This window comes from Strigops habroptila, chromosome 5, assembly GCF_004027225.2.
Source record: "Strigops habroptila isolate Jane chromosome 5, bStrHab1.2.pri, whole genome shotgun sequence".
NCBI lineage: Eukaryota > Metazoa > Chordata > Aves > Psittaciformes > Psittacidae > Strigops > Strigops habroptila.
Genome location: NC_044281.2, coordinates 34,770,971 through 34,797,204, shown reverse-complemented (window position 1 = coordinate 34,797,204; position 26,234 = coordinate 34,770,971). Strand labels below are relative to the sequence as shown.

At 43.2% G+C, this 26,234-nt stretch overlaps 2 protein-coding genes across 6 annotated transcripts in view; one reads left to right on the top strand and one right to left on the bottom strand.

Moving 5' to 3' along the window:
- Positions 1-284: 284 nt before the first annotated feature.
- On the bottom strand, positions 285-19,557 carry ZNF365 (zinc finger protein 365). 4 transcript variants are annotated; one of them, XM_030488733.1, is made up of 5 exons: positions 18,471-19,557; positions 8,599-8,779; positions 6,544-6,581; positions 2,590-2,765; positions 285-1,625 (listed from the first exon to the last, which is right to left on the bottom strand). In XM_030488733.1, exons 1-5 carry the CDS (start codon positions 19,196-19,198, stop codon positions 1,600-1,602), a joined length of 1,149 nt encoding a protein of 382 aa, XP_030344593.1. In that variant the 5' UTR covers positions 19,199-19,557; the 3' UTR covers positions 285-1,599. The 4 variants fall into 4 exon arrangements, with proteins under 4 accessions (XP_030344593.1, XP_030344591.1, XP_030344592.1 ...); XM_030488732.1 differs by having other exon boundaries at positions 1,539-1,625; positions 2,514-2,765; XM_030488731.1 differs by having other exon boundaries at positions 285-2,765.
- The window catches only part of RTKN2 (rhotekin 2), a 57,578-nt gene continuing 50,169 nt past the window's right edge, over positions 18,826-26,234 (top strand). The window contains exon 1 of one of the 2 annotated variants that reach the window (XM_030488720.1): positions 18,826-18,910. The gene's annotated coding sequence lies outside the window, so the exon portion shown is untranslated. Of the gene's footprint in view, positions 18,911-19,788; positions 19,878-26,234 lie in introns of those variants that run through there. The other variant, XM_030488730.1, reaches the window with a different exon arrangement.

Sequence of the window (26,234 nt, the reverse complement as noted above, 5' to 3'; positions counted from 1 at the left end):
GGCAGCTTATCTGACCGTGTGGGTTACCTCAAGGACAATTTGCATGCATCATCAGAGTAGGAGAGGGGCAGGTGACATGCAAGCTGTGTGGGCCAGGTGCTGTAGCTGTCTTTCAGGTTAATTTGTAATGCTTTGATAGATCACAGCCCAGCTTCACTGACATGGTGTTTTATCTGAGGAATATACAGAAGTCCAAGCAGGGCGGCTGTTTCTTGTCTTTTTCTCTGCTGTTGATAGACTTTTGTAAGAAACATTGTATTTCACAGAGTTAAATGACACAGTAATTGAGAAATATATCTTTATTATTAGAATGTTTATATTCTAAAAACTTTTATCTGGGGTTACAGTACAATCCAATTTCTCTCAATTAACTAACCTGGCATTTGTTCAGCAAATAACTGTAATTTAGGCTTTGAAAAGTTTAAGAACATGCAACTGCTTTTACTCTCTTTTTCTCTTCCTCCCCCAAAAGGACAACTTACAGTCAAGATTTTGGCGCGATAAATAATAAAATAAACATCTCGTTTGTGAACTTGTAGTTCAGAACTTAACTTTGGTGACTAACAGCGTAGATAGGCATTTAAAAATAAAAATATTCTTTCAGTGTCAAGTGGATAAAGGAACATGAATATTTTACTTTATCTTCCTAAAGTTCACCTTTATTATCTTCAAAAAGGGTGATTTTTTTTCAGGTTTGTAAAAGGATGTGTGAAGCAACAGAAAAAATCAAGGATGTTTCTAGTTTGTGGCTTGCCTAAGAAAGTTGTAACACATGATCTGACCCAAGCCCATGCAACACAATTAACAACTCCTTTGCACCACACACAATGCCTAGCGTAAGGCCAAGCATGGCCTTGTGACATAGTTAAATAAGTATGAAAATGTCGTTACAACTAAATACCTGAATTGGTTTTACACTGTGACTTTCTACTGAAACAGTGTTGAGAAACTTTAAACATCTATCTGACTGTTCCATATACAATATTTAAAATAAAAGTGAGGAATACTACTCTCTTCACTCTGCTACTTTCTGGAAGTCCTGTACACTGACAAATGTGTGACATCTGTAGTTACCTGATCCTAGCTGACTGATTGGTCATCTTCTGCAACTCAGGTGCTTATTGCAGCAGTAATCATAGTGATACACTGTCTTCTAATACTCAGTTCTGCTTACAGTCATAGTTATAAAAAATGAAAAACATTTCTCACAAATCTTTGTACACATACTGTAAAAATCACCTTCCACATAAACAATTTACATCTGTTATGAGCATTTAAAAAATAAATTACAGACTTGTCTCACCTATCCTTTCTTTTACTTGAGAAAACAAATCTCATCAGTAACATCGACAGGATGTTCATATCTGTAAACATGGCATGAGGATTCATGTTACCAAAAAACTGTGCACACAAAAAAAATCTTGAAATACTCTGATAAATAAGGATCCTTTTAATTGGCACAAAGCAATGTAAACATGTGCATTCCCATCCTGCAGTCATCTCTAATTTCCTTGTTCTCGGGTTTTAATTGAAATTCAGGGATCTCTTGGCCCTGTAAAGATTCTTCAGAGATAAAAACGTGGAAGGCTTCAGTTATGATCATAGCCATTTTAGGCCTCTCATGCCTAAAACCAAGCACAGGCATTGAACGTGGTACCATGCAATGTAATACACTGCTTTAGCTGTTCACTTGCTGTGCCACATGATAACCTGCTGCTGGCGCTTGGTACTGAAGCTTCTCCTCTGACTCAATGTAGTCCATGCTTGTCAGGGCCACGGTACCAGCTTCTGATCTCCTCGCTAAGTGACACCAGAGGCTGGTGCATATGACAAAGCCATAAAGCTTCTGGAATTTGAAAGCTATCCTTGAGACACCAAAGCAGCCCAAACCTGTACCGACAGACAATGAAGCTGCTGGCAGGATTGAGCTGTTTAATGTATGTAATAAAATATGTAAATGTGCCCAACTGGTCCTATGGCAGAAAATCAAGGATAGCAATCTACCTGCTGTAAACAGCCTTCAAGCAACTCAAGTAGACGCTTTGCATCTAAGTATATCTGTGCAGGTAACAGTTAATCATTGATCTTATACCTACCTAAACTGAAAGACTGAATATTTAGGTGCCGATTAAACGGATTCTTCTGAACTTCAGCAACAGCACAGATGGAAATACATTACCAAGCCACATGCTGCCACTAAAATAATTGAAATGTCCAGCCACAGTACTGCCCAGCAAGGTAACTGCAGTCATTTAAAACAAGCTCTATAAATAAATAAATGAATAAATAAATAGAAAAACCTCCATGTAAACTGAATAAAATGTCCCTTCTCTTATGGTGCCCAAAGAGGGAATGGCATAACTAAATAATATAAATCTTCCATACTATATATATTTCTATATATTATAACTGATCTGTTTTGGCATGGCCAGATAGGAAAAAGTAGGATGACTAACTTCATTCAGTATTTGTTTGGTTGAAGCCAAGCTCCTGTGTTACTACATATTGCTAACCATTCCTATAGCGGTTTGGCCTTTTTACCCATCTTCGATTTTGTGCTCACTTTCCTGGCAGAGCAGACTGGTTCACCTTTCTTTTGTGCTCTCCATATTTCTCTTGAGCAATCAATAGGTTCATAGAAGCACTTCACTGGCTGCAAGCTGGTTTTTTCATCTTTTGTCTTTTTCAACAAGATTCTTCCTTTTTGAAAGGAATGAGGCTTTGCGTCAGGGATGTTATATGAAGCGTGTTGACTTCCTCGGCTCCTGAAATTAATAATAGTTATTAACTATTATTCAGTCTTGCAAAGTGGTAGGTCCCCAAAATGTTCCAAACCCATACATTTTTAAAGACAGAAATAGCCTTGTTTTACAGGACCAGGCTGAAAGTTAAAAACAGATTTGCAAGAACTCCTACACGTGTTACTGGTGGACTCTTTATGCATGGTCATCTACACTTTTATTCAGATAGAATTCTGCTGATCTTGGAGTGCTGAGACCCTACTGCGGTGTATAGTCTCATAATTTGGTGATCTAAAGGGCTTTTAAAGATGCCCATGTTCACAGCAACCTTCTGCAAAGAATGAACATCCCATGGTCTTTGGAAGACCACAGAGTACCAATAACAGTACGAAGTACAGGAACTCTAGGAACTTCTAGGTGGGATCTCAGAACTGCCCTGGCGTGTGGCCAGGGCCCAAGGAACTGCTGCTACTAATGGCAAATAGCTCAGGAAACACCACAGTCTACCTGTATGTTAGCCCCCCACCTAGGGAAACTTTAGCTTTGCTTTCAGGCTTTGATTTAAAACAGAAGAGGAGAGTGCAGTACTGGTGGGAAGAGGGGTATGAAAGCTTAAAGGCCAAAGTAAGCTGAATTCTTTGTTCCTCTGATGGTTCAAGCCCAGCAGGATTTCCTGAAATTGGTGAGCTCAGGCAGAGACAGCACAGTGCCTGGTGCTGCAAAGGCTGAACCATGCCCTCTTACTCTGAAATATTATGTTGAAACTGCAGTTCCACAGTTCAGCTAAGTAAGATCATTACAGTCTCTTTTAACATAATCTTGAAATGTTTTACAGCAGATGTATGTAGTGTTACAGCAGCACTACAAATGTAAGGCACCAGCTCATGTCTGCCCAGCTACTGTGACTGAAGTGAAGAACAGATGTGCTGATGTACAAGTTGATCTCTTAAGGGTTCCCACCGGGCTATTTTCCATAGCTCATTATTTCTGGAAACCATGTATCTGTTCTATTACTTCTTCTGGAAGTGAAACAATATTGATCACTTGACAGAGCCAGTTTTGGGAAAAGCACTTTTGTTCAAGTCTGTGCAGCGCAAGTGCATTCCTGCTCTTTAAAAAGACCAGAGGGGTGTCATGAAAGTGTCTGTTGGTGGAAGGCAGTGAGAGCCAGTCAACGGCACAGGAACCGAGCCTTACCTACGGAACAGTTTTACCTGCCTGGCAGCTTTGACAACCAGACTTCTCTATAGGAAAGTCGGGGGGTGGAGGGAAATGTCATGCAGGTCTTAGCTGGAGTCTGCAGGCACGGTGCCATGCTGGCCTGGTGCAGGCCTGTGCTCTGACTGCTTCCTGGGGGTTAGAAATGACCTGTGTAAATGCACAAGGGTTGGCCATTATGGTTTATCATCACTTCTTGGGCATTGTTTGTTACAGTTGCTAGTAGTGTTGTTAGTTGTTAAAAGGTGTACTGCTCTGTTTTTCTCAGATCTTGTTATGGTGAAAAAGTTACATCCCAAAGCACATGCAGGCATTCTTGCAGGTGATTGCAGATGGTGTTAGTCACTCTTCTGCTGCACTGAGTGATGCTATTAAAACCAGAAGAAGGTCAAGGTTAGTATGATCAGAGGGGATTGTCTAAAAGAGCTAAACTGTATTTAAATGGAATGAGTTTATGGTAGAGAAGATGGATGTCTGTCTCTAATTCACAATCAGGGTAAGAAAGTATCTAAGGTGGATGAAGATGCAAGTAATGCACAGGAAATGCAATGCTGCTAGCTCCAGGTGTAGGAAGTGGTTTTTGCCTGAAAGTGGCAGCTCCTCAATATAAGTGACTGTGAGAGCCTGAACTTCTACTCAAACATATTCCTAATCTGTCACATTATGGAAAAAGACTGAAATGATGTGACTAAATGCACCCTATTGCCACAGGCACTTAAGAACAATCCTATTCTTGCTGCATTTCACAAACATTAAGTATTTTTCAAGACAAGTCTCATGATTCTGAAGAGACCCAGTCCCTAGCTTCTTCACAATGGGAGCTGGCGTTTGCAGTTGATTTAGGCACAGATGTGTCGCAAGTCTCAGTGCCTTTGAGAAACAGCTAGTGAGCAACAGCAAAGGACTGCCATGCCCTCAGTAGGGCATTTCCTGAAAACAGCCAGGAGAAAGTGCAGAAGAGGAATTGGGCAGCAAAGTGGAGGCCTTGAAGCAAGAGGGATTGCAAGTCCAGCCTTGATCCCAAACAATGTAAGCCATCAGTGGCCTCAAACCCCCTGAGATTACACTGAATTTTCTGGATGGGTAATAACACTTCCCAATTTTTTTAACTAGTTAAAACCTCATTTGATGTGGTGAATGCAAATGCTGGATTCATCCATAGAACAGGCAGAGCAAAATAAAACTTTCCTACCCCTCTGAGCATCCTCTCCTCTATACTCCTTGCTTCATAGGACAAGCAGGGGTATTTTTAATCTGGTAACTTCAAATAAAGGCTATTACTGAATTCTAGTTTTGAAAGTGTCTTTTCAAAGGAAAAGTGTATCATTAGTTAAATAGAAACCTCTAAACAATTTCATATATGCCTTTGAACTATTTGCCAGCAATTACTGGGTTTTACCAAACGGCATTATATTTGACCAAAGACTTGTCAGTATCTCACCAAGTCACTAGTTATATATCAGTTCTATTTTCCTTGATTCCAATCATATTAAGGCATCTAGAAGCCTGAACAGTGTATACACAGTCAACTAACTCAAAGTCTACTTTGGACAATCAACTTTTTCAGAATCTCAAATCAGTATGTAAGAAAAGAAAAAAAAAAAAAAAGCTATAAAAGCAATAAAAAGTAGAAAACCCAAAGCTAAAGCCCCATGCTGTTAATGCAAACAGTGCTTATGAGCAAAAGGGTACTTGGCCAGTTGCCTGCTAGGACTAAGATACACGAAAAAGAAAAAAAAACCAGCCAAAGAGCAAAAAGCCCCCTCCCAGTAAGCTATACATTGTATTTAGTTTATTTTCCAGCTCATCCATCTGTTCATGTGTGTCTCAGTCTTCCATTAATTCTTGAACCTGTTGGTCAGACACAAACAAATGTGGCTGGGACATAGAAGTCCCAGACCTGTGGTGATGCAACAAGTTTCATGGAAATGGGAAAAAGACCCAAACTCATGTCCCCACCAAGAAAGGTTGCCATCAGCACGCGTGATGCTCCAAACCAGTCACTGGGACGCGTGACCAAGTCACAAACACATGGGAAACCAGCCCCAATTAGTTCTGCTGCTCCCAGGACAGCTATTTGAGTAACTTGAGATTCAATAATTTGAGTTTGAGTAACTTGAGATTAAGTTGTTGGTGCTCATGCTTTGTTGGGGCACTTGTTTGCTTACATGTGATTTTTAAGGCAACAGTATTACTGTCAGTTAAGAAATGACAACTGTCTCTCTCCTACCTACAGAATGATAAAGATATTTTAATCTGAAACTTAGCTTGTGTTTGCTGAAAAGGTTCAACTACCGCAGCTTTGCAATAGGCTATTACAGTCAGCAGGAAGGAGTCATTCATTTAACAGAAAATTACTATTTTCCTTTTTTTTTCCTTCAAAGAATATCTGATTTTAGCTTTGATTTAGCAGAAGTCTGTTTTCATTCCATTACATGACATAATATAGATCATATTCAGATAAAGAACCTGATCCAAACCCAACCTGACTCAGGCTTTCGGAGAAGGTGAAATGCAAAAGCAGGAATGTAAGTATGTCAAGTTAGTGTATTTAAGTAAGAGAAAAATAAAAAGATATACATACAGGCATCTGGGTTTCTTATTTAATGAAATGTCTGCAAGCTGCAAAGAAAACAGAAACAGGTTATTAATACTAATATTACATTATCAAGTAATTAAAGCACAGGGATAAAATACGAGCAGTCTTCAAAATCATATTTCCATTTTCACCTGCTGTTAAAACTAGTAGAATATTCATGAAACTCAAAAAAACCCCACAAACTTGTACAGATTATTACTCCTCCATCTTATTACATCTGTTTTAAAAATTTGTAATGTATAAGTTGTTAGTGGTTGGATTTTTTTCCCCATTATTTTTATCATAACTATAATCAAAGTAAATTGCTAAAGAAGTGTGGGCTGAACAGCGATCTTTCACATTAGATTAAACAGTGTGGATACAATGTGAAGTAATTATTGTGTTCAACAGAATTAATAAGGGACACTGCCTGAATAAGCTGTATTAAATTAACTTTCTCTCAGAGTGTTTAATTTTGCAATGATACATTTCCTTCACACAAGCAGCTAGGAAACTTCAGCTATGAACCCTTGGCTCTGCTTACAGCAGCACTGGGGGGTGGAGGGCAAGAACGCACTTCTCTCCCTTTCCACCCCAAATCCTGAGACCAGCTAAGGACAGCATAGCCTCAGTGCCAGCAAAACTTTGCATGACTTCATTTTTTACAACAGTTTGGTTCATAGTGTGGAAACACTTTGTCTAGTCCCTCTTTTAGTGGGGGTGAGGAAAGGAGGTGTTTAATGCCAGCTCAGCTCTCATCGGTCTGGGTAATAAATCAGCTCTTTGTACTGATCTCCCATCAGTGCAACTAGACTGAGCCTTTGAATATCATTTAATGAAGTCACTGAGCCAAGCAAGTCAGATCTGGCATCTGAAAATGATTCTGTTCTTTTAAATGTTCCCTCTGTCCCTGCTATTGTCCACATTTTGCAGATGGATTTTTGCCCAGCCTAACGCTGCTTGTCATCGGTCTTGGATAGAGTCTGGAGCCACCTCATAGTGTGCTTTTCTGTAATTACCTCCTGAAGGTCAGGCTGGTCAATATTTGGATGCGTGACCTTAGAGGAATGCTGAAGTCACTCAGAAAGCAGGGCAGCTGCCTCAAAAATTAGTGTCTTCTCCAAAGGACACTGCTGAGACAGGGATCCCAGTAAACATATCAAGAGCAGAGGAGATGACTTAATACTGAGGCTCATCTTTACAGTCCCCCTCAATGTTCTCACAGACGCTGTTTGAGCTGTCCTGTGCTAGATTTCAGCACATCTACATTTATTCAGGTCTTTATCTAAAGCTCTTTTGGAACTTTTCTTTCCACCATTGAATACCTATTCAGTGCAGTGCCTGATCAAATGCCTTTCCTCTCACATCCCAGGATGAGCAATTATTTAGCATAGGCAGCATGGGGTATTCATTTAAACTGAAATGTTCTTTGGAAGTCATGTGGCTGAAACTTGCCATATAAATGTAATGCATTGTAGGGAAAATATTTAGGGTAAGTATTAATAATGAGGGCATTTAAAGAAATTATGTAGTTTAAAAACCAGTGTTCAGACAGCTTTGGTTACTAATCAGTGAGGTACAGGCCTGTAGGAATCCATTCACCATTTCTAAATGCCCCACAATAGGTAATTACAGAAAGCAGGACGATTTGCCAGCAGGCAGACATGTCCTCTGTAGGGATCCACATCTTTCCTGAAAATCTTCAGACATCTCCAAAAAACTGCTGAGTCACTCAGTGACATGAAGGAAAGTGTTTGTTGCAAAGGTAACAGCAGCAGTAGCCAAAGCTGGGAGGGAAAAAAAATCCTGGCAAATATTTCATGATTCTCTGCTCTGCCTTTGCCATCTTTGGCTATTGCTGCTCTTACAGTCCCTGCTCCCTTCACTCACGTAAAGTGGCACTATAAAACATCAGTAAAACATGTCTAAAGAAACATTTTACAAACCCAGATCTGTCTGGAGTGGCAATTAACCTAAGCCACTGATTCCACCCGTATTCAAACTCAAGTACTTTCCTTCTGGTGGAGGGTGACAATGAAGGGAAGGGCTTCACTGGCTTACCACGTGCTCGCTGACATCGGTGTGGTTGCACACCATCTGCTGATTTTGGTAATATTCTAGCTGCCTTTCTGCCAGATCCACACGCTGCAACAGATTCTCGATGAAGTGCTGGAGCCTGGCCTTTCCCCGCACTTCTTTTTCTGCTGCTTCTTCCAGGAAGTGGTTGAAAGTAACAACTTCTCTGCAAGACAGAAACATTGCAATGTGGCCGCATTAAAATAATGGGAAAGGCCCTTGTCTCACCACTGTCAAAAACTTACTGATGTTTCTCCGTTTTTTCACAGCGATAGCTCATGGTGGCTAATTACTGTCCTTCATTCACCTCTATTAAAAGATTTCAACCCTTTTGTGGACACAATGACTATGTGGAAACCTGAATACTAAATGTGAGTTTATGGGCAATGGGTTTGGGTTTTTTTGTCACATTATTACATCTCTTAGAAATAGTCTTTAGTGGTCCACAGGGTAGAAATGTCATTAAGCATCACCTCTTGAGGTATATGGAGACAACTACAGCCACTTTCTCTTTCTTGTTTTTTTTTTTTTAACTTGCCCATGTGAATATCAGCCCTGAAACATTAAGAGAAATGGATGAACCCCCAAATTCATCTTCCCGGTTTATCATAATCTTACAGTGGTAGTTTAAGGTTGCTACTGAGGTAGTTCCTAACTTAAAAGAGCTACTGTGGCCATTAAACTTAATTTTGGCTGCAATCCTGCAAGTACATCAAAGTGCAGTGTTATGATCCGGAGCTAGTGGGAACACGGGAGATTAACAGATAATCTACAGATTATAGACCAAGGAGTATGTGCGTGGGAAGAGCAAGTTTTAGGTCAGAAGTTTATAAATGTTCCTTGTTTGGTAACACAACTGGAGGAAACAGATAGCACCACTGACTGTGAAAGCTCCCAGCTCTGTACTGAGACACAGCTCATTGTGAAGTGCTCTGCATACTGTCAGTTTTCTGTCAGCAACTGGGTCACCATTTGGCCCTCTGATATCAGAGGAGTTTCTGGGTGGGATAAGTTTGGTTACAGAGTGAAGCATGTATTATGAAAAATGGCAAATCTGAGCATGTAGACTTCCCAGTTAATGAATGCCTGGATAAACAGTTCTTGCTCTGCCAATGGAACCATGTTAATTTTTGCTTTGTACAAAACTGAGTGGGTGGGAACTGGGGGAACCAATGCCTGCCAAATGAGGAAGGGCATGACTGCTTCGCAGAAATAGCTACACCACAGCATAGTGCAGGAAGAGGCTGTCTGCATGGCTGATCTAATGGTAGGAATGAGGTGAAAACAAGCATGTATTGTTTGGATGAAGTCCAAATCGATGAATCTTACTTTATATTAACTCACCCACAAAATCTATCTTAAGAAACAGACAGGTACCTTGCTTGTTAAGCTTAGCTAATCAATTCCATTTCAAGGCTCTGTACAGTTTCTGTGATTATTAACTTGCCAGAGCAACCTGCCAATAAAAAGCCACTGAGCAATCCTTAGGAAGAAGCCAATCTAAACTCATTAAGGACAATTTTGGGGCTTTCTTCTCACCACACTTAAATCATTGTAACTTCTTTGATTTCATGATGCCACTATGGTTTTGTGTTAGCATAGGAGCAACCTGAAGCCTTTGGCACTCTGTCAGGCTCCTCTTTTACTGTTGACAGGAAGCTCCAAAGGACAGGAACTCAGCAGTTTGGCTCCAAATCCCTTACCCCTTGGGTAAGGAAGGAGAACTGCGTGTGGCCCGCCAGGCTGCTGGCCCTCCACGTGGGAAGGCTGGGCAGAGCTGGGAGCCGCTAGCCTGGGATACCACAAGGACATCCCTCCTGGGGCCACAATCAGCTTGTGTGTTTTCCTGCAGAGGGAGGCCACATACATTCAGTACCTGCTATTTGTTTTTTAAAGGGTGATGGTTTCAAGAATGCTAACATTTGTAATTATCTCAACAAAGGTAATAAAAAAGCATTCATTAATTGCCTGCTCCACAGCATGAATCACAAATTTTCCTTTCCTTCAAATATCTCCTCAGTCAGCTGTGCCATAAGGAGCACAGGGTGAAGATGTGGTTTTTTTTGGAAGACTTAGCTGACTATCAAGAGGAAAACAGACACATAATGTCAATAAATTCCCTAGTATTTTCCTTGCTTTCTAGACTACTCAAGATAACTTGGCATCCTACATGTCATTATTTGTAGGAACTGTTTTTAGCAGCAATAGCAGCATTTCCATAATTTTTCTCTGTTTAGCTGCCTCTGTACAGTCTATAAAACTGCTTTTAATAACTTTTATCTAAAAATTTTCCTTTGGACTGGAATGGTACCTGCACTCTGTAAATTCCCTTCAGAAAGACAGGAGCTAAAATATACCCACCCACTAGGTCTCAGTCACATGCTTTGTCCTGATAAGCAGCACTTCTGTCAGTTCAGTTACCTCCTTTGTTTCCACTTCATTCTCATCTCTCAGAACAACAACATCAAGCCCTGAAGAGTGACTGCTAATAAGTCTCTCTATTTGCTCCAACACCTCTTCCTCAGAGAGCTTGCTCTGTGCACAGCTATGCCTTGGTTACCTGAAGGGAGTTCTAAGAATTTTACCCTCTTCCCACCATGAACAATAGGAAAATGTTTCAAAGAAGTTGTGTAGTTTCCTGAAGCTGCTGTTCATCTGTTTAGTTGCCTTTCTTGTCTATTGTAGTTTCCCAGACTTTTTCTTAGCCATACTGATGACCTTGTCCCTTCAATTCTGTTTCTAGATATCTGTGATGATATTTTGTTTGCATTCTTTATTTTACTTGCAATTTATTTCTCCAGGCTTCTGCCAAGTTTTTTGGGATTATGTGATACAATTTCTATCTTTTACTCTCTGCCCTTCTGCTTGTGGAAAGATGGATGTTCACAGAGGTCAAATGCTGCTCCCCATGAAGTCAGGGGAAAGCTGAGCCCATAAATACTGTGGGGCCCTCTTGGTAGAGGCACAAACCAGACAGAGCAGCATGGGCCCGCTGGGCTCTGTGTCTTGACAGAACAGCCCTGCCAGCAGCGCTTACCTGAAACAGGAATCATTTGTTAAAGCCTGGCTCAGACCTGAAGCACTGCCCTTTCTAATGAGAGGCCTCTGCTACCCTGTGCCGACTATTCTACATCTGGAGCACTGCTGATCTATCAGAAAAGGTTATGTAGCATTATTAACTCCCCTTGTGAACTACTCTGCTCTCAGCATCATCTCTTTCCCACTCTGCTCTGCTCTGCTCCTCCATTTGCTCTCTGTCCACCAGTCTGCAGTCTCCTGCCCCTTTTCGCTCAGCTGCACCCTGGCACTTGCTTTAGCACTGTAAGCTCTAGATCCTGACACTAAATTTTCTGAGGAGTAGATGATGCTTAGCGCGGCTTGGATCTCTGTACATCTCTGTAATGAATAGTGATCTCATGTTTGCTCATAGCTTACTATACCAATATTAAGGTATGTACTATAGCAAAATGTTTTGTTAAAGGGCTGTGACTGGGCAGCAGGGAAAAAGGTGGGTTTCTTTTTTTGTCGTGGGTGCTCTTGACAGACAAAACCTTTTAGGAAGAGGGATCACTTCTGCTGCCCAGAAAGCAGAGGATACATCAAACTGCCAGGAGCTTGTGGAGATGGGGTGAGGCAAGCGAGCGGGAAAGACAAGGAGGATACACCCTGGGAGGTGTCCAAGAGGAGCAGGAGGTGCCTGTACTGCCAAACTGCTGGACAAGAGACCTTCCCAGAGCCAGAGGAGTCTGGGGAAACATTGCAGCGCAGCAGGCAACTCAGAGATGCTCAGCAGAAAAAACAAGTGCAGAGGGAAGGACTCACTTTAGGCAAGAAAGACTTGCTATCAAAGTGTTTATTTTAACCTGACTCTGCCAGCGAGTTAACCTGTTATAATTAACCAGACTTAAGTAATTTGGTGTTTTGCATTCCAACTGCAGCCTAGCTGCTCTCACAGAAAAACTGCAGATAGCCTTAAAACTTACCCTGAAACCTTCTTTACGGAGGCTGTGTCATAAACCAGAACGAGATGTGATAACTAAAGTTATAAATCATAGGACTGAGTAGGTGACATTTATTCTTCTGCCTTTACCACATACGGTGCTCCTTATAGGACTAGTAAGCTGCAGTTCTATTTTACTGGAGCAGTTGCTGGCATGTGGACCCTGAAAATACTCGTAATATTTGTATGGCTTTCAGCAGTTAGGCATGTGATACACAGAGTAGATGTAGAGGTTGGGACAGCTCCAGCTCCTTAACAACTGACAAGAAGGGCTACCGATTTCTCATATTGCGACCAAGCCCTCCTACAGATGCATATCACTGGTCCCAGGACTATTTACAGCAACTTCAACACCTGCAACTATTCTGTAGGCGGAGACAAGCATGAGGCTCTGCGCAGATTCTGCACGTAAGTATCAAATCGTCTTAGAGAATTGTATTTGGAATAACTCTGCCTGAAATAGAAAACCAAACACTTCTATTACTTTACCTGAAGATGGGAAAATTCCTACTACAGTAAGTACTAAAGTGATTTACTAATGAAAATATTTAGTATGTACATTCATTAAGTATTAACACCACTGACCTCATCCATCATCCCATTCCTGTTATTGCCTCAAGGCTGCTATCTGCTATTCATTAAGTTTCAAATTCCTACACCACTATCAGCACATTCAGTTTAAGAGGTTCACACCTCCTCCCCTCAGAAAGTTATTGTCCTAACAGTTGCACCCATTCAGTGAGCTGTACTCTAGATCTGAGCCCTGAACTTACTGGGGTGACACTGTGAAGATTAAAATGCTTTATTTCACATAGCCATTCTGTGGGTAGTCATGCTAACACTTGAACCAATGCTGCTGGAGGGAAGCGATCTCTGAAGTGGGAAGATAAAAGGAAACAGGGAAGAGGGATTGGGATCACCTGAAACCGAGGGTGGAATAATCATGCATAGTTGTGGTTGCATTCTACTTAGAGCAAAATCTAAGTAGATTTTGTTGTAAGCTAAATCTAAGCTGTTTTGTTGTACAGCTAAAATTTGTACTTTAAGGAAAGCTGTTGTTTTAAAGCATAAATTGCAGTGATCTTTAAAAGCCAACTTTTTATCCCATTGTTGAGATGTTACTTGCACAGATAATTCCATTAATTGCAAATTTAAGGTGAAGTCAGTGGCAGGAACAACTACTTCCCACCACAGCTATTCTGAAATAGCCTTTGCATTCCAGGCTATGCCAGAACACGGGCATGACCATTCTCAATATAAATGCATTACACTGGTTAAAGAAATTACTGTCAGGGATATAGCAATGTACTACATTAATGCTCTTACCCTATAATAAGGAAACAAAGTGAAATTGTTTATGTCACCATCGAAGATAGCTTCCAGTTGAGGACCATAACATCAAATGCTTATCCTGGTCAGACTTGCTGAAAATCAAACTCTACTGATTTCATTTTCTTATATAACTCCCAGAAACAAGCCTTTCAGTGTCCTCTAGAAGTTGAGTTCATAGCTGGTTGTAGTTTCAATGGTTTTCTTGATATCTTATTCAACACAGTCTTATTCCCTTTAGGCAGGCTTTTGTGTTATCTTTAACATCACGGTACTCGCTCATGTTGCATTCTCCTTCATCAAGTATTGAATAATCCCTTTTGGGGCACACTTTCTAGTTAAATCATTCCTTTGCTCAGCAGCTCTGCTGAAAGCTTGACCCTGTAGCCATCATTTGTCAAACTGTCCAGGGCCCAACTGAGGCAGGTTGGGGAACTTGCACCTGTCTTTGGTAGCTGTGCCTGCTTCTCTAGAACATCCAGTTGTTTGGTTCCCCTCCCTGCCCCCAAATAATAAATAAAAAAAAAAAAGCTTCAGCCTTTGGACTTTTAAATATAAGAGTGGCTGCTGTAAAACTTTTCTATGCTTAGAGTAATACCACTTCAACTATGTATCGGTATAGTTAGTGCTGTACCTCCACCTGTCCTACTCTTCAACACAGTTCATCCCCATGAGGGCATCATGCTAATATAACAGCATGTAGCTTCATGCATATTAGCACAATCATTTTTGTCAGGGAACAAAATTAAAATTTAACTAAAAAGATATGTTCACTTAGCACTGCCTTTGTTGGACTGCTATAGGCTCCATTTAAACAAAAAGATCAACTGACAAGTCTAAAGAAGTGACCTTACTGACCCTACAAATGCCTCAAATGGGCAGCCCCAAACCTGCTTGGTGGCCTAAACCAACACTCCTCCCTCTCATGGAATGAGAGGTCAACAGTAAAACCTCACAGTGCTGTCATTTGAAGCTAGTGCTTTGACTAGCAGCAACAATGTAACTCTGAGAAGAATTTACTCCCTATAGAGTATCTAAGTGTAAAGGCTTGCTGCTTGCTTTGAAGAACACACTAGAGAAACCAGCTTCTGACAATGTGGCTGCTTGGTGGACCACAGTTTTTATGCATCTACCTCGGCACTTGGTCCAGGCAAAGGCTCGGGACATGTGGGCTTTTACAGGTAGAACAGAGAGGTCAAAATGAAATTCTATCACATCAAAGTGACCTCTGATCTACTGCCTCTGCTGAGGACTGCCAGAGTCACAGACAGCAGTGCCAAGTCTGCCTTCACTGAGCTGGGCACAAAGGGAACATGCGAGGCCTAGAAGAGCATCATCTCCATATTCAGGAAACCAGATGTTTAAACAAAGAATTAAGATCTATCCTCCCTAAGCCTTCTTAGGGCTTCCTAACCAAATTATTCTTGCTAATGCACATTTTTCCTTTCCCTTAGCTTTCCTATTTGACTTCACAATCATCTCCAAAATCAGAGCCATTACCCAAAATGCGATTGTACCATTATTTTCTGCCATCATCTTCTTGTATGGTATTCCTCTAAAGAGGAAGTTTCTTAAATCCCAACTTCCCCTCTCCCCACCCCCCAAACAATTTATAGGTCAGGAGAGATGGTTCCACCTGCAAATACGTCCTCTTCTACCTCCCAGATTTGGTTAATTCTTTCATTCTTACATGTAGAAGCAGGCCTAGCTTAACAGCCCAGATAGGTCCCAGGGCACATTTTATAAAGATGAAAATATACTGAATTGTTAAATTCAGTATTATGGAGTAATCTGATCACTTATGGGGATTGTCCATTCTTGTAAGATACTGACAGAGCAGGTGGACATGGAGGAATACGCAAATGAGCCCAGTACAAACACCTGTAACTTTTTTATCAGAATATTGTTATTATTTAAGAGTTATTTGAAGGGATCCCATAAGAGTTTTCAGCTTCTTCTCTAGAAAAGCCTCCAAAGAAGAGTTTTTGTGACCTTATCTAAGATTTGGACTAGAAGTGTTCTCCTTTTTTGGATAGTTTGTGGGGTGGTTTTTTTTTTTGTTTGTTTGTTTGGCTTTTTTTCCCCTCTCAGACTGATCTAGAGTAGCCATACCTCAGTCACTTTGAGATCTAGAAATCCATATTGATTAAGAACCCTTTCTTGCCTTCACATCACCATATTCCATAATCTCTGGTAGTAGGGACAACCACTGAAAGACCGAGAGAAGACCGTTTTCCTTTATTTCCTTAAAAATAGGATAAGGAGGTATTTCTGAGAAAGTGGTATTTTCTTTTTCCAAAGAACAATTTTCAGCTACAGTGGCTCAATACCAATGCTAACTTTGGTAAAACTTACCCATATTCACAAGATTGCTTATGAAAAGAAAAAAAAAAAATCCAAAGAAACTGATGATAGCATTTATTTCTGAAGGTCAGCAAGTATCAAAGCAGTCCCTAAGGGCTGCCTTTCACTTTCCACAATCTGCAGTGAGAACTCCTGCTTCTGCAATTTCCATTAAGCAGTCTTGTTCGGCTTTCTAATCATCTGGACTTCTTCCAGAAATCAAAGCCAAATTTGGGATTCTCCTTTTTTGAAGGAGAAAGTTTTTCCAGCACACCAAACAAGTTTTTGAACACACAATGCAATGAATATATAGACAGATCTCAGTATTTACCAACAGTCCATGAGAAAACCAGACAAGTGCACCACTGTTACCAAAGTCATGATCATCCTTTCTTCTGCCCTCTACTAGAGCATACCATCCAGTGCCTCCCTGCTGCTGGCACGTATCACCTTCCTAGAAGAGGTAATACTATGGGACTAGGCACAGGCACACGCAAAACACACTATGACTCCCGTTTTTCCCCCTCAGTACTCTGGGCTGATGTTCTTTTGTCCTATGCACTAGAATACATTAGGCACATTTACCTTTAGAGATTAACATACTACTGTGTACGTATTGATGCTTTTGCTGTCATGTTTTTTTGATCTTTACTGAAAGCTGAAGCAAGCTAGCAGTAATCCTGGGTACTCAGGTGAAGTCTCCCGTGCAGCTGCCTCTTCTGGTTAGCATTTCTTACCAGTCAAATAACCTTCAGTCTTCCCTGCATTGCCAACTTTGGAGCTACCTCCTCATCTGCTCATGCATTCACACTCCTCCTTAAGAGATGGCTAGAATTCTAACAGCAATCACCTGAGCTCCTGCGCCTTTCCCAAGCCTAGCAATGTCCTAATGTGAAGGACAGTGTTTCCCCACTTCTCCTTTCATTCTGTGTTCAGTCTTTTCTGATAGTAAGCAACCTCTTCCTTGTGCCTTTACCTAATACAGTTAAAAATCACAACTTTTGCCGTCTTGTTCTTTTCTCAGTGTCCTTTGTTGTTCTCCCCGTACCATACCCGTTCTTTCTACCCAGAAAACTCTATTCCCCCCTTACACTATTTCCATGAGCCCTTTTCTTCTTCTGCAGCACTGCAGAACTCTGGTTTTGCTCCACTGAATGGTTTCTGCTTTCCTACTGATATATGAGCCATCGTAATCTTTTCTTTCTAGTCCTTAGACTACAGGAAGGAATTATGAAAGCCCTGCAAACTTCCTACACTGAACTCCTACACCACCTTCCTTATTTCTTCCAAGATCAGCGTCATGGCAACTAGCACTTCTCATCTTCCCTTGGTAAGCTGATGAATTGATTTAGAGGCACTCCATTACCAAGGCTCTTCTTTGCATTCCTCTAAAATAAGCTGTGTTGCTTCAAAGAGCCTGAAAGGTTTCAGCAAGTGCTGAATAAACTAAGTAGTTCATGTATAAATAATATATCAGCTATCACTACATTTTTAATGGATGCATCACAAACATATTTTTAGATGGCCTAGGTTAGTCAGAATGACTCTGACATCTGCTTCCCATTCCCATAAAAGTGATTCCAGTTTCACAGTTCTGTGTCCATCTGGAACACCTGCTTGGTCATGGCCTTTTTAGCACTGACTCCAGTACAGCTTTCCTGCTGCATGGGAGACCACCCCACACCACAGGCAGCTTGCTGACTATGGAGGGACAACTTCAGGGAGAAGGTGCTATTTGGTATTCTTACATACTTCCTCTAGCACTATCTACCCACCTCTTCTTAAAAAGAAGATGGATTAGAGGTGTCAGTGTAAATCAGATTACATGCCAATGATAGCTTCTACTTGTCCCTACACCCATGAAACCTGGGACACAACAGAGGCACTAAAAGTTAGTCACTGGGAAGTCAAGCATGAAAGCCACGTGCTCAGGGAGCTGTCCGCTGCCTTGCAGGGGCACCTGGTAGTTGGGGTCTGTGAGGCTTTGAGGGCACCCTGCCTTGCAGGGAACACGGTCACATGGGCTACAGCTCTAGAAATACAGTGATCAGAAGCTGGAGAGCACCAGGCCCTTTCATAATCAGCAAGCGACCAAACCATTCCCTCTGTTCTTCCCCAAGGGCTTTTGCTCGCACAGGTGCTGGCCAGCCCGCGCAAAGCCATCAGCTCTCCCTTCTCCACTTACTCCTCTTTCCGGTGAAGCTCCTCCTCGGACTCGGTGAGGCGCTGCTTCAAGGCTGCGATCATCTCCACTGCCACGTCCACCTGCCTGCTCAGGGCCCGCTCCCGTCGCTGCACCTCCTGCTTCTTCTGGGAGAGCTGCACAAAAGCTGCCCGCACCTCCAGCAGCTCCGCTGTCTTCTGGGCCAGCTCCTTGGTAAGCTTGTCGATTCGCTTCTCAATTGTTTTGTCCACGGCCTCTACCATCCTGTTAAACTTTTCTCTGACATGTGCCTCGAAGGAGGCTTTGGAGTCAGTGGCCGGGAGGCCCGGTTTAGAAAGCTGCTCGCTGGGAGAGTCGGCCGACACATAGCTTGCAACGTAGGACACGGGCCGCTCGGCTTCCACCTCCAGAGGCTGCCCGCGCTTCGTGCTCTCGCAGGACGCATCGCCTAAAAAATTCAGGTAGGGCCCTTTTTGCTGTATGGCGCTGCCGGGGCTCCCCAGGCTGCCCTGGGGCGCAGGGTCCGGCGGGGAGATCAGCTCCGCGTCTTTCAGGGGTAAGAAGAGGCTGCTCTTGGCCAGGGGGCTTCTCTCCTCGTAGCTGTGGCTGTACTCCAGGTGCACCCGCAGAGAGGAGAGGCTCCTGAACCTGGTGTGGTCGCCGCATCGCGGGCAGCGGAAGGGGAGGCTGACGCTGCCGAGCGGCTCCTGCCAGGGGTGCCTGCCTTCATCCCGGCTCGTCTGTTGCATTCCTCGCCGGGCCCTGGGCGGGAGGAGCAGCGCGGTCCACGCCCGCCCGGGGCCGAGGCAGCCCGGCAGGCCCGCGGGAAACTTAGGAAACTTTCCCGGCGAATTTCAGGGGGATCGCGCCATCGCCGCTGGGGGAGGCGCCCGCCCGGGGAGGCACGGCCAGCCGCAGGGCCCCGGCGACAGAACGCGGCTCCGCTCGCCTCGGCCGCCGCCCGGGCCTTGCCGCGGCGGAGCGGGACTGGGAGCCGCAGCGGGACGGGGCCCGGGCTGAGCGCGGGCCTCAGCCGGCCGCAAGGTCGCCGCCCCGCGCCGCGGCACTCACGCGACTTGTTGCTGTGGCGGTGCGGCGGCGGGGACCCGTTTTCAGCAGAGCCGTAAATCAGGCCGAGCGCGGCGCCGCCGACACACGCTGCCGCCGCCGCGGGGCGGGGCGGGGCGGGGCTGGGGCTGGGGCTGGGGCTGGTGCGGCTGCAGGGCCGGGCCGGGCCGGGCCGGGCCGGGCCGGGGCAGCGGGTCGCGGCCGGGCCCGGGTGAGGCCGGCAGGCCTGCGGGCCGTGGCCGTTCCCGTTCCCGTTCTCCTCCCTGGCAGCTGTCTTGGCTTGGGCACCTGGTGGTTGGGGTCTGTGGGGCTTTGAGGGCGTCCTGTTATCGGCCGTGGAAAAGCAGTGAGCTGCGGCGGGTATGTTGGGGAGATGCTGAAGGATAAGACAATTGGAAGTGCTTATGCAGCAAGATAAGGCTTACATATGCAAATAGGTATAACCTGGCCTTGACTTTCTGGGAATATAATTGTGTGTGGCTCTTTATAACTGTATTTAGTAGCAAGGAAGATTTTTCCTTTTTTTTTAATATGACCCTAATTTAGCCTCAGGATTTAGGGAGTCAGTAGTAATGAGATTTTCATTTTGAGTATGGGGAATGGATGTCATAGAACCATAGAATAGTTTGGGTTGGAAGGGACCTTCAAAGGTCATGCAGTCCAACCCCCCTGCAATGAGCAGGGACATCTTCAACTAGGTCAGGCTCCTCAGAGCCCTGCCCAGCCTGACCTTGAATGTCTCCAGGGATGACACATCTACCAGCTCCCTGGGCAACCTCCAGTATTTCACCACCCTCATTGTTAAAAATTCCTTCCTTATACCAACCTTAGATCTACATCAATGTAATTGACATTAGAGCATGCTGTCAGTGGGTCCTCTCAATAGGGGAATATGCTTCTAAACTTTTGTTTTATACCACAGATGTGTGTCTATTTTTCCAAATTTTCAGAAATACGAGCAAGGCTGATCATAGACTAGCAGCTTTTTTGAGGTTATAGTGAAATATTGCTCTTCCGAAAACCAGTGCTGGAGGCCATAGTGGTAATACGCTGCAGATTTTTTTTATTACTGTGGGAGAAAGCACTGCGGTAAAGCTTAATTCTGTACTAATATATCTGTTCCGTGAGTGCAATATATAGGCAGAGCCCTGAACACTGAAAAAATCCATGTGCACTGATGGATGCCTTTGATGTGATTAAGACATTCCCAGTAAATGATTCACCAGATGGCACATCAAAGGAAGTTACTCAAATTGCAATTCAGAGCTTCAGCTAATCTCTGAAGTGTGTGGGCTACCATCCAGGATGCAACTGTTTTGCATGAGTTAGTTGTCCTGTATTACCTTGTCTAAATGTGGTGATTTTCTCTTCTTTTGTTATCAAGCAGTACCAAAGAAATAGAAGGGAGGTCAAGAGGGGACAGTTTTGAACTACGCTTGCCCCCATATTTGGGGTCTTTGAAGGCGACCAGCATTGACAGGACTGGGTATATGGATGTGACCCATTTTTGGTCCCCATTTTCTTGGCTGTTGTCCTCTGTTTTCCATTATCTCTCTCTCTTGTGCCTGCTGCCTTCCTAACTTCCCGTCCACATTAAGGGAAGGTACTCGGTGCTGATGATCAAAGGTGCAGATGAATGCTATACAAGTGAGGTGAACTTAGTATGGTGGAATGCAACCTCAGGCTCCATCCACATTTAGAGGAGCTGACACACGCCCACCCCCTCCAGCTGATGGTAACAAGAGCCCTCATGGTCTTGGGAACAGAATATGTTGATGGCTTTGAAGGAGCCCATTGATCTGCAACCTAAGCTATGTAGTTTTGGTCAGTTAGATCTGAAATTCAGCAATCGTCTAGCCCCAGCAATTCTTTCAAGGTTTCTCAAGGTTTACTTGCACTCTTCACTATTTGTTTTGCTGGATTGGGATCCAGCTCCTCATCTCTTCAGTTACCTGCTACTGATGCTTCTATTTGGATGTTCAGCCATTCTCTCAGCATTCTGAGAGGAACAGTCTCCCTTTGATATATCAGTAAGTGTGCATTTTACAGTGGAGGATGTACATCAACCATTACATGTCTGAGCTTCATCCCCTGTGATTTAAAATCTGGAGTGGGTAGAATCTAACACTATCACTTACACAAAGCCCAAATTTACAGAGCCATAATGTATGACTCAACTCTGAAATTCTGCCAAGTGCTGGGGAGGCATTATCCAGTTTATGTGCATGCATCTCTCTCTTTCAAGTTTGCTTTAAACACTTTGCAGTAAGATTTCCAGAAGGATAAAAGTTACTTAAATGAAACCAGCATGTACTAACCTGCCTGGCGCTGCAAGCAAGGTAGAATATTCAGAATATTCAGCTCTTTTTCAGGTAGTGATCTGTATCTGCTGTCTTGTGTCTCCTAGTTGCTGATTTTGGGTGGCATTTTCCTATTTTGAAGGTTCCTACAAGCTTAAAAATCATACTTCAAAAGTGAAGTAAATTTTGTTTGGCTGATAATTCCACTTTATTGAAGGTGACTAGAAAAGGGAAGTTTATAAAATCACCTTTGCTTTTCAAGAATTACCATAGCTGTTTATCTTCCGGTAGTTTTTTCTCATCCTAAACAAGGAAAATAGGTGAGTCAGTTGTGTTTTTACTTGCAGCCCCTTTCCCCTTCAGGCTCACAATGCTGACATGTTTGTGGGGGCCTTTTTCATGTGGCATATAACTGGATTCACTACGATCACTTTGGCTGCATTTGGCAGCCTCTGTTTTCCCTCATTTGTTTACTGGTTTGCTTTGAAAAGGGATGTCAGAAATTTTTGTCTCTCCCCTTCATGCCAGTGCTCCCCACCCAGGTCTTCAGTGTGTGATCTACCCAGTTCATAGAAGACGTGAATCTGCACAGGTTCTGCTGGGGAAGTTTTACTAAATTATGTATGGGTATATAAAGATAGATGCACACAACTGCACATCTTCTACCACTGCATGCAGATGGGGTTGTGAGTTTGGCTCTGGCAAGTAGCACAGTCCCCCCCATTCCACTGTAAAAGCTGTGCCCATAATAGGTATGCCTGTTCAGCTCAGATAATTTGTATGCTGGGAAGTGCCGTGTTTTTCTTAGTGTTTGAGCATGAACCACAAATGCATATGATAATTTGAGTTGCTGAAACTTACCTGCATTTAATATTTACCATCTGCTCTCTGTTTATTGAGAGGACGTAACAAGCGAGCAACAAGCGAGTAGTAAAATCTAAGGAAAGGCCTTAGAAACTTGAAAGAAGTATTTTAGTGACTCTTAGGGTAATAATGCCTTAGACGGGGATTCATACTAGCTTTGCATGCAGATATATTCAGGGTACATCAAACATACAATGGAGTTTATTTTACTGCCGCAGGCAGTCAGACCCACCCAGTAGGAAAGAGACTTTCTGTGGTGCATTTTTAGCATACTGGTTGAGTAGCGCTCTGCTTGCAAAGAGAGTAAAGGGGAAGGAGGAGAACATGAATATACAGATTGGGTTTGTATAACTGGTGCTGTTTAGTTGTTGCCTTCTTGTCTTTCGAGGGGGCTTCAGTCTTATCACTGGAAGTCAATTCTGAAATAAAAAACAAAGTCAAATCTTTGTTTCCAAATGAGTTTTGTTGTCACAGCAACAAGAGAGGCAGCATGCTGTGAGAGTGCTCTGGGTCCTGCAGCACCTTATCCTGCCCAGTTTGCAATTGGCTTGCAGCTTTTCTGTGAACTCTCCAAACTCATTAGTGTTCCCATAGGTAACCCCTGGTGGGAGCTGACTCCAGAGAATTGTTTAGCTTTCCTCTTCTCTACCCATACTGTTGCATGCTCTTCTGGGTAAAAAAGAAAAGAAAGTGTTCTCTTCTGGGTTGATTTTCACCATTTAGCCCATACCTGGTGAGAGCTGTCAGGTGTGAGATGGCTGCAGGCATATTTTCCAAAAGACAGGAGAAGAAGAGGTGAGGAGGAGTGTCAGCAGTGGGTCTGGCCTGCACTTCAACCATCTTGATTTTTCCTCAAAAAAAAGTTACTTCAGTTAGGAGGATAACCAAAATGTAACTAACACCTCTTGAAAGAGGAGATGCTGGGGCGACTTGCCTTCCAACTGAGCTAATCTTTATGGTGCTTATTTTGAAGGGGAAGAGGAACATACCAAGTTTCCAAAGCCTTTTCCTCAGAGGATGAGAGTCTAAGCTCCACATTGCAATATGCATGAGAATGACCTGGAGCCTTCTAACAAAGCTGTCTCACTCCTGCTCCTCACAGTGGTGGCCTTTCGAAATCTTCCACAGTGTAGCAGCGCCTCTGGCAACAGCACTGGGACCTGGAGGTCTGGCTCTCAGGGACAAGTGACAGCAGCTGCTCAGGGTCAGAGCATCACTGGTGGTGGCAGTGAGGGACAAACCTAGCACAGCTTTCCAACTGGGACAGGATGTTTTACATGGCTGCAAAAAGCTGGCCTGGCTTAAGCCAGTTCTGTGCAGCATGTGACTTCCCGACCAGGTAGTAATTGTGAGATTAGTTACCAGATTTATGCACTGAAAGAAAACAGAACAGAGCAGAGTTGTACAGCAATTGCTCTTCCTAGAGCTCTTTCAAATGAGACTCATTCTGCAGCAGAGAGGGGGTCTTTTTGGGGTTTGTTTTTTTTTTTTTGGAGGAAGCTGTCCCACTCAAAAAAAGAGACTGAAAGACAGCAAAAACCATGTCAGAATGTCTTTAGAGAAAGTTTCTCCCTACAGCAGAGCCTTTCCCTCACTGGGACTTATTAAAATATAGGCACATTCTCCAAAGGAAAGAAAAGTACAAAGCACACCATGAAAGCAGAATGTCAAGCTATTTCATTCTGCTACCATTCTTTCTGCAATGGACAGTGGATGGTAAGGAGCATTGCTTTTAAAAGTTCATACTTCATGACTTTCATATTTGAGGAATTACGTGTGAAAAAAATCACACTGATTTCCCAACTGAAAAAAGTGCCCAAAAAGGTTATAAAAGGGCTGAGAATTTCCATCTTAAGTTGCTGCTTTGGTGTCTAATCCTATGCACTGGGGTTTTAAAAGTTTTTAATTTACATAAGCAGAGACATAAAAAGAACAGTGTTAAGCTGTGGTGGCAAGTCAGTCCTCTGCCATATCCAATCATGGGAGAGAGCAGTCCCAAGCCCTGCAGGAAGCAGTGGGGCTGCGCTTCCCCTTCCTCTGGTCTGCCGCATCCCTGATATCCATGCCAGAGACAAAGGAGACTGCTTTTTATGGCAATATCTTTTGTCAAGAAGGTGAGAGCCAGTTGCCTTTAAAGCAAGTATTCCCTTCTCCTGGAGTTTGCACTTGGCTTTGAATAGACATATCAGTACTGTAGGGAAAGCACAGCAAGTTCCACGTTCAGGGGTGGATCATTTTTCACATCCCATGTGTGATGGAAAACAATATCAGGGTGTATTTAGCTGCCTGCAAATACCAAGTAGGGAATTCTCCTGATGGGTGGGAATGTTATGCTGGTGTATCTATATCAAGGATGTACCCTTGTTATAAGGAACATGCTGAGGAAGAGAGAATTGCATTTCTGCAGAAGGGAGAAAACATGGCAGAACTATGTTTCACCTCTTTTATGGACAAAAGGTGCCCTAAAGGCCATGCGATAGTAGCTCACATCAGAGTTGTCAGGAATCTGCCTTTAAAATATAGCCTAACTCAACAAAACTTGAAAACAAAGCAGAACAAGCCAACGAACAACACTGAACCAAACAGGCAAAGCCTCCACCTGCTCCTACTATCGCCAGATATCACATAGGAACACAGAAGAGTACATTGATTTTACTGGATATTTAGAGACAATTTGCTTCTATTCCTTCATGCTCTCTCCTCTTTCCTCTTTTCTGATATTCACATGGGCAGTACATTTACTAGCTTGCCTTACATGTAGGTGTCTGGGAGATCAGCTATTGCTGTCCTGGGAGAATGAGTGGTAGGCTGGAGGTTTCTGCAACTGGGCAGGAACTGAATGGGGAGAACTAGTGGGGATTTCACAGTAACTGGAAAAGGGCTCACTTAAACCAACAGGATTCCTGTATGATGAAGAGAAGGAGGGCACGATCTACAATAAAGGGACGAACTTGTAAGTACAGAGCACTTACTAGTTCCTAAGGGTAGTGAGATGAAACAGCATGGTTCTTGCCGGTGTTTTAGCTTTGTTGGCAAATGTTCAGTATTCATATCACAGTCAAGCAACAGCTCAAACTGGGCAATAAAAGCAACATGGCTGCACAGCCATTCTGAAGTTCTTTGCCTCTTCTGCAACAGGTTGCATTTGTCAAGGACAGAAGTGTTAGACACAGAGGATGAAATTCACCTGAGCACATGGGGCCAGCATGAAAGCAAGGCATTGTTTGTCCCTTGTTGCAGCCCTGCTCTTGTCTAAATGGTACTCATCGTGGGAGTATTAGGCGCTAGCTTGCTGCAGAAATAGGCCTTTATTTATATCTGGTATTTTGTGCCAAATGGCCTATGTTAAAACAATGTCTTGTGTGGTGCAAAATGAGGTATGAGTTCACTGTCCCTCAAAGAACAATTTTATTTTTGTTGTAATGAATGCTACCCTTTGCAATTGCTAAATCTGCAGTGCTCAGAGCAAGGTGATGGATCATCTTTAATATTTACCACTTTGAAGGCACTGACTGTGAGCATGTGAGCAGGTTTAGCTAACAGTTTTATGCTA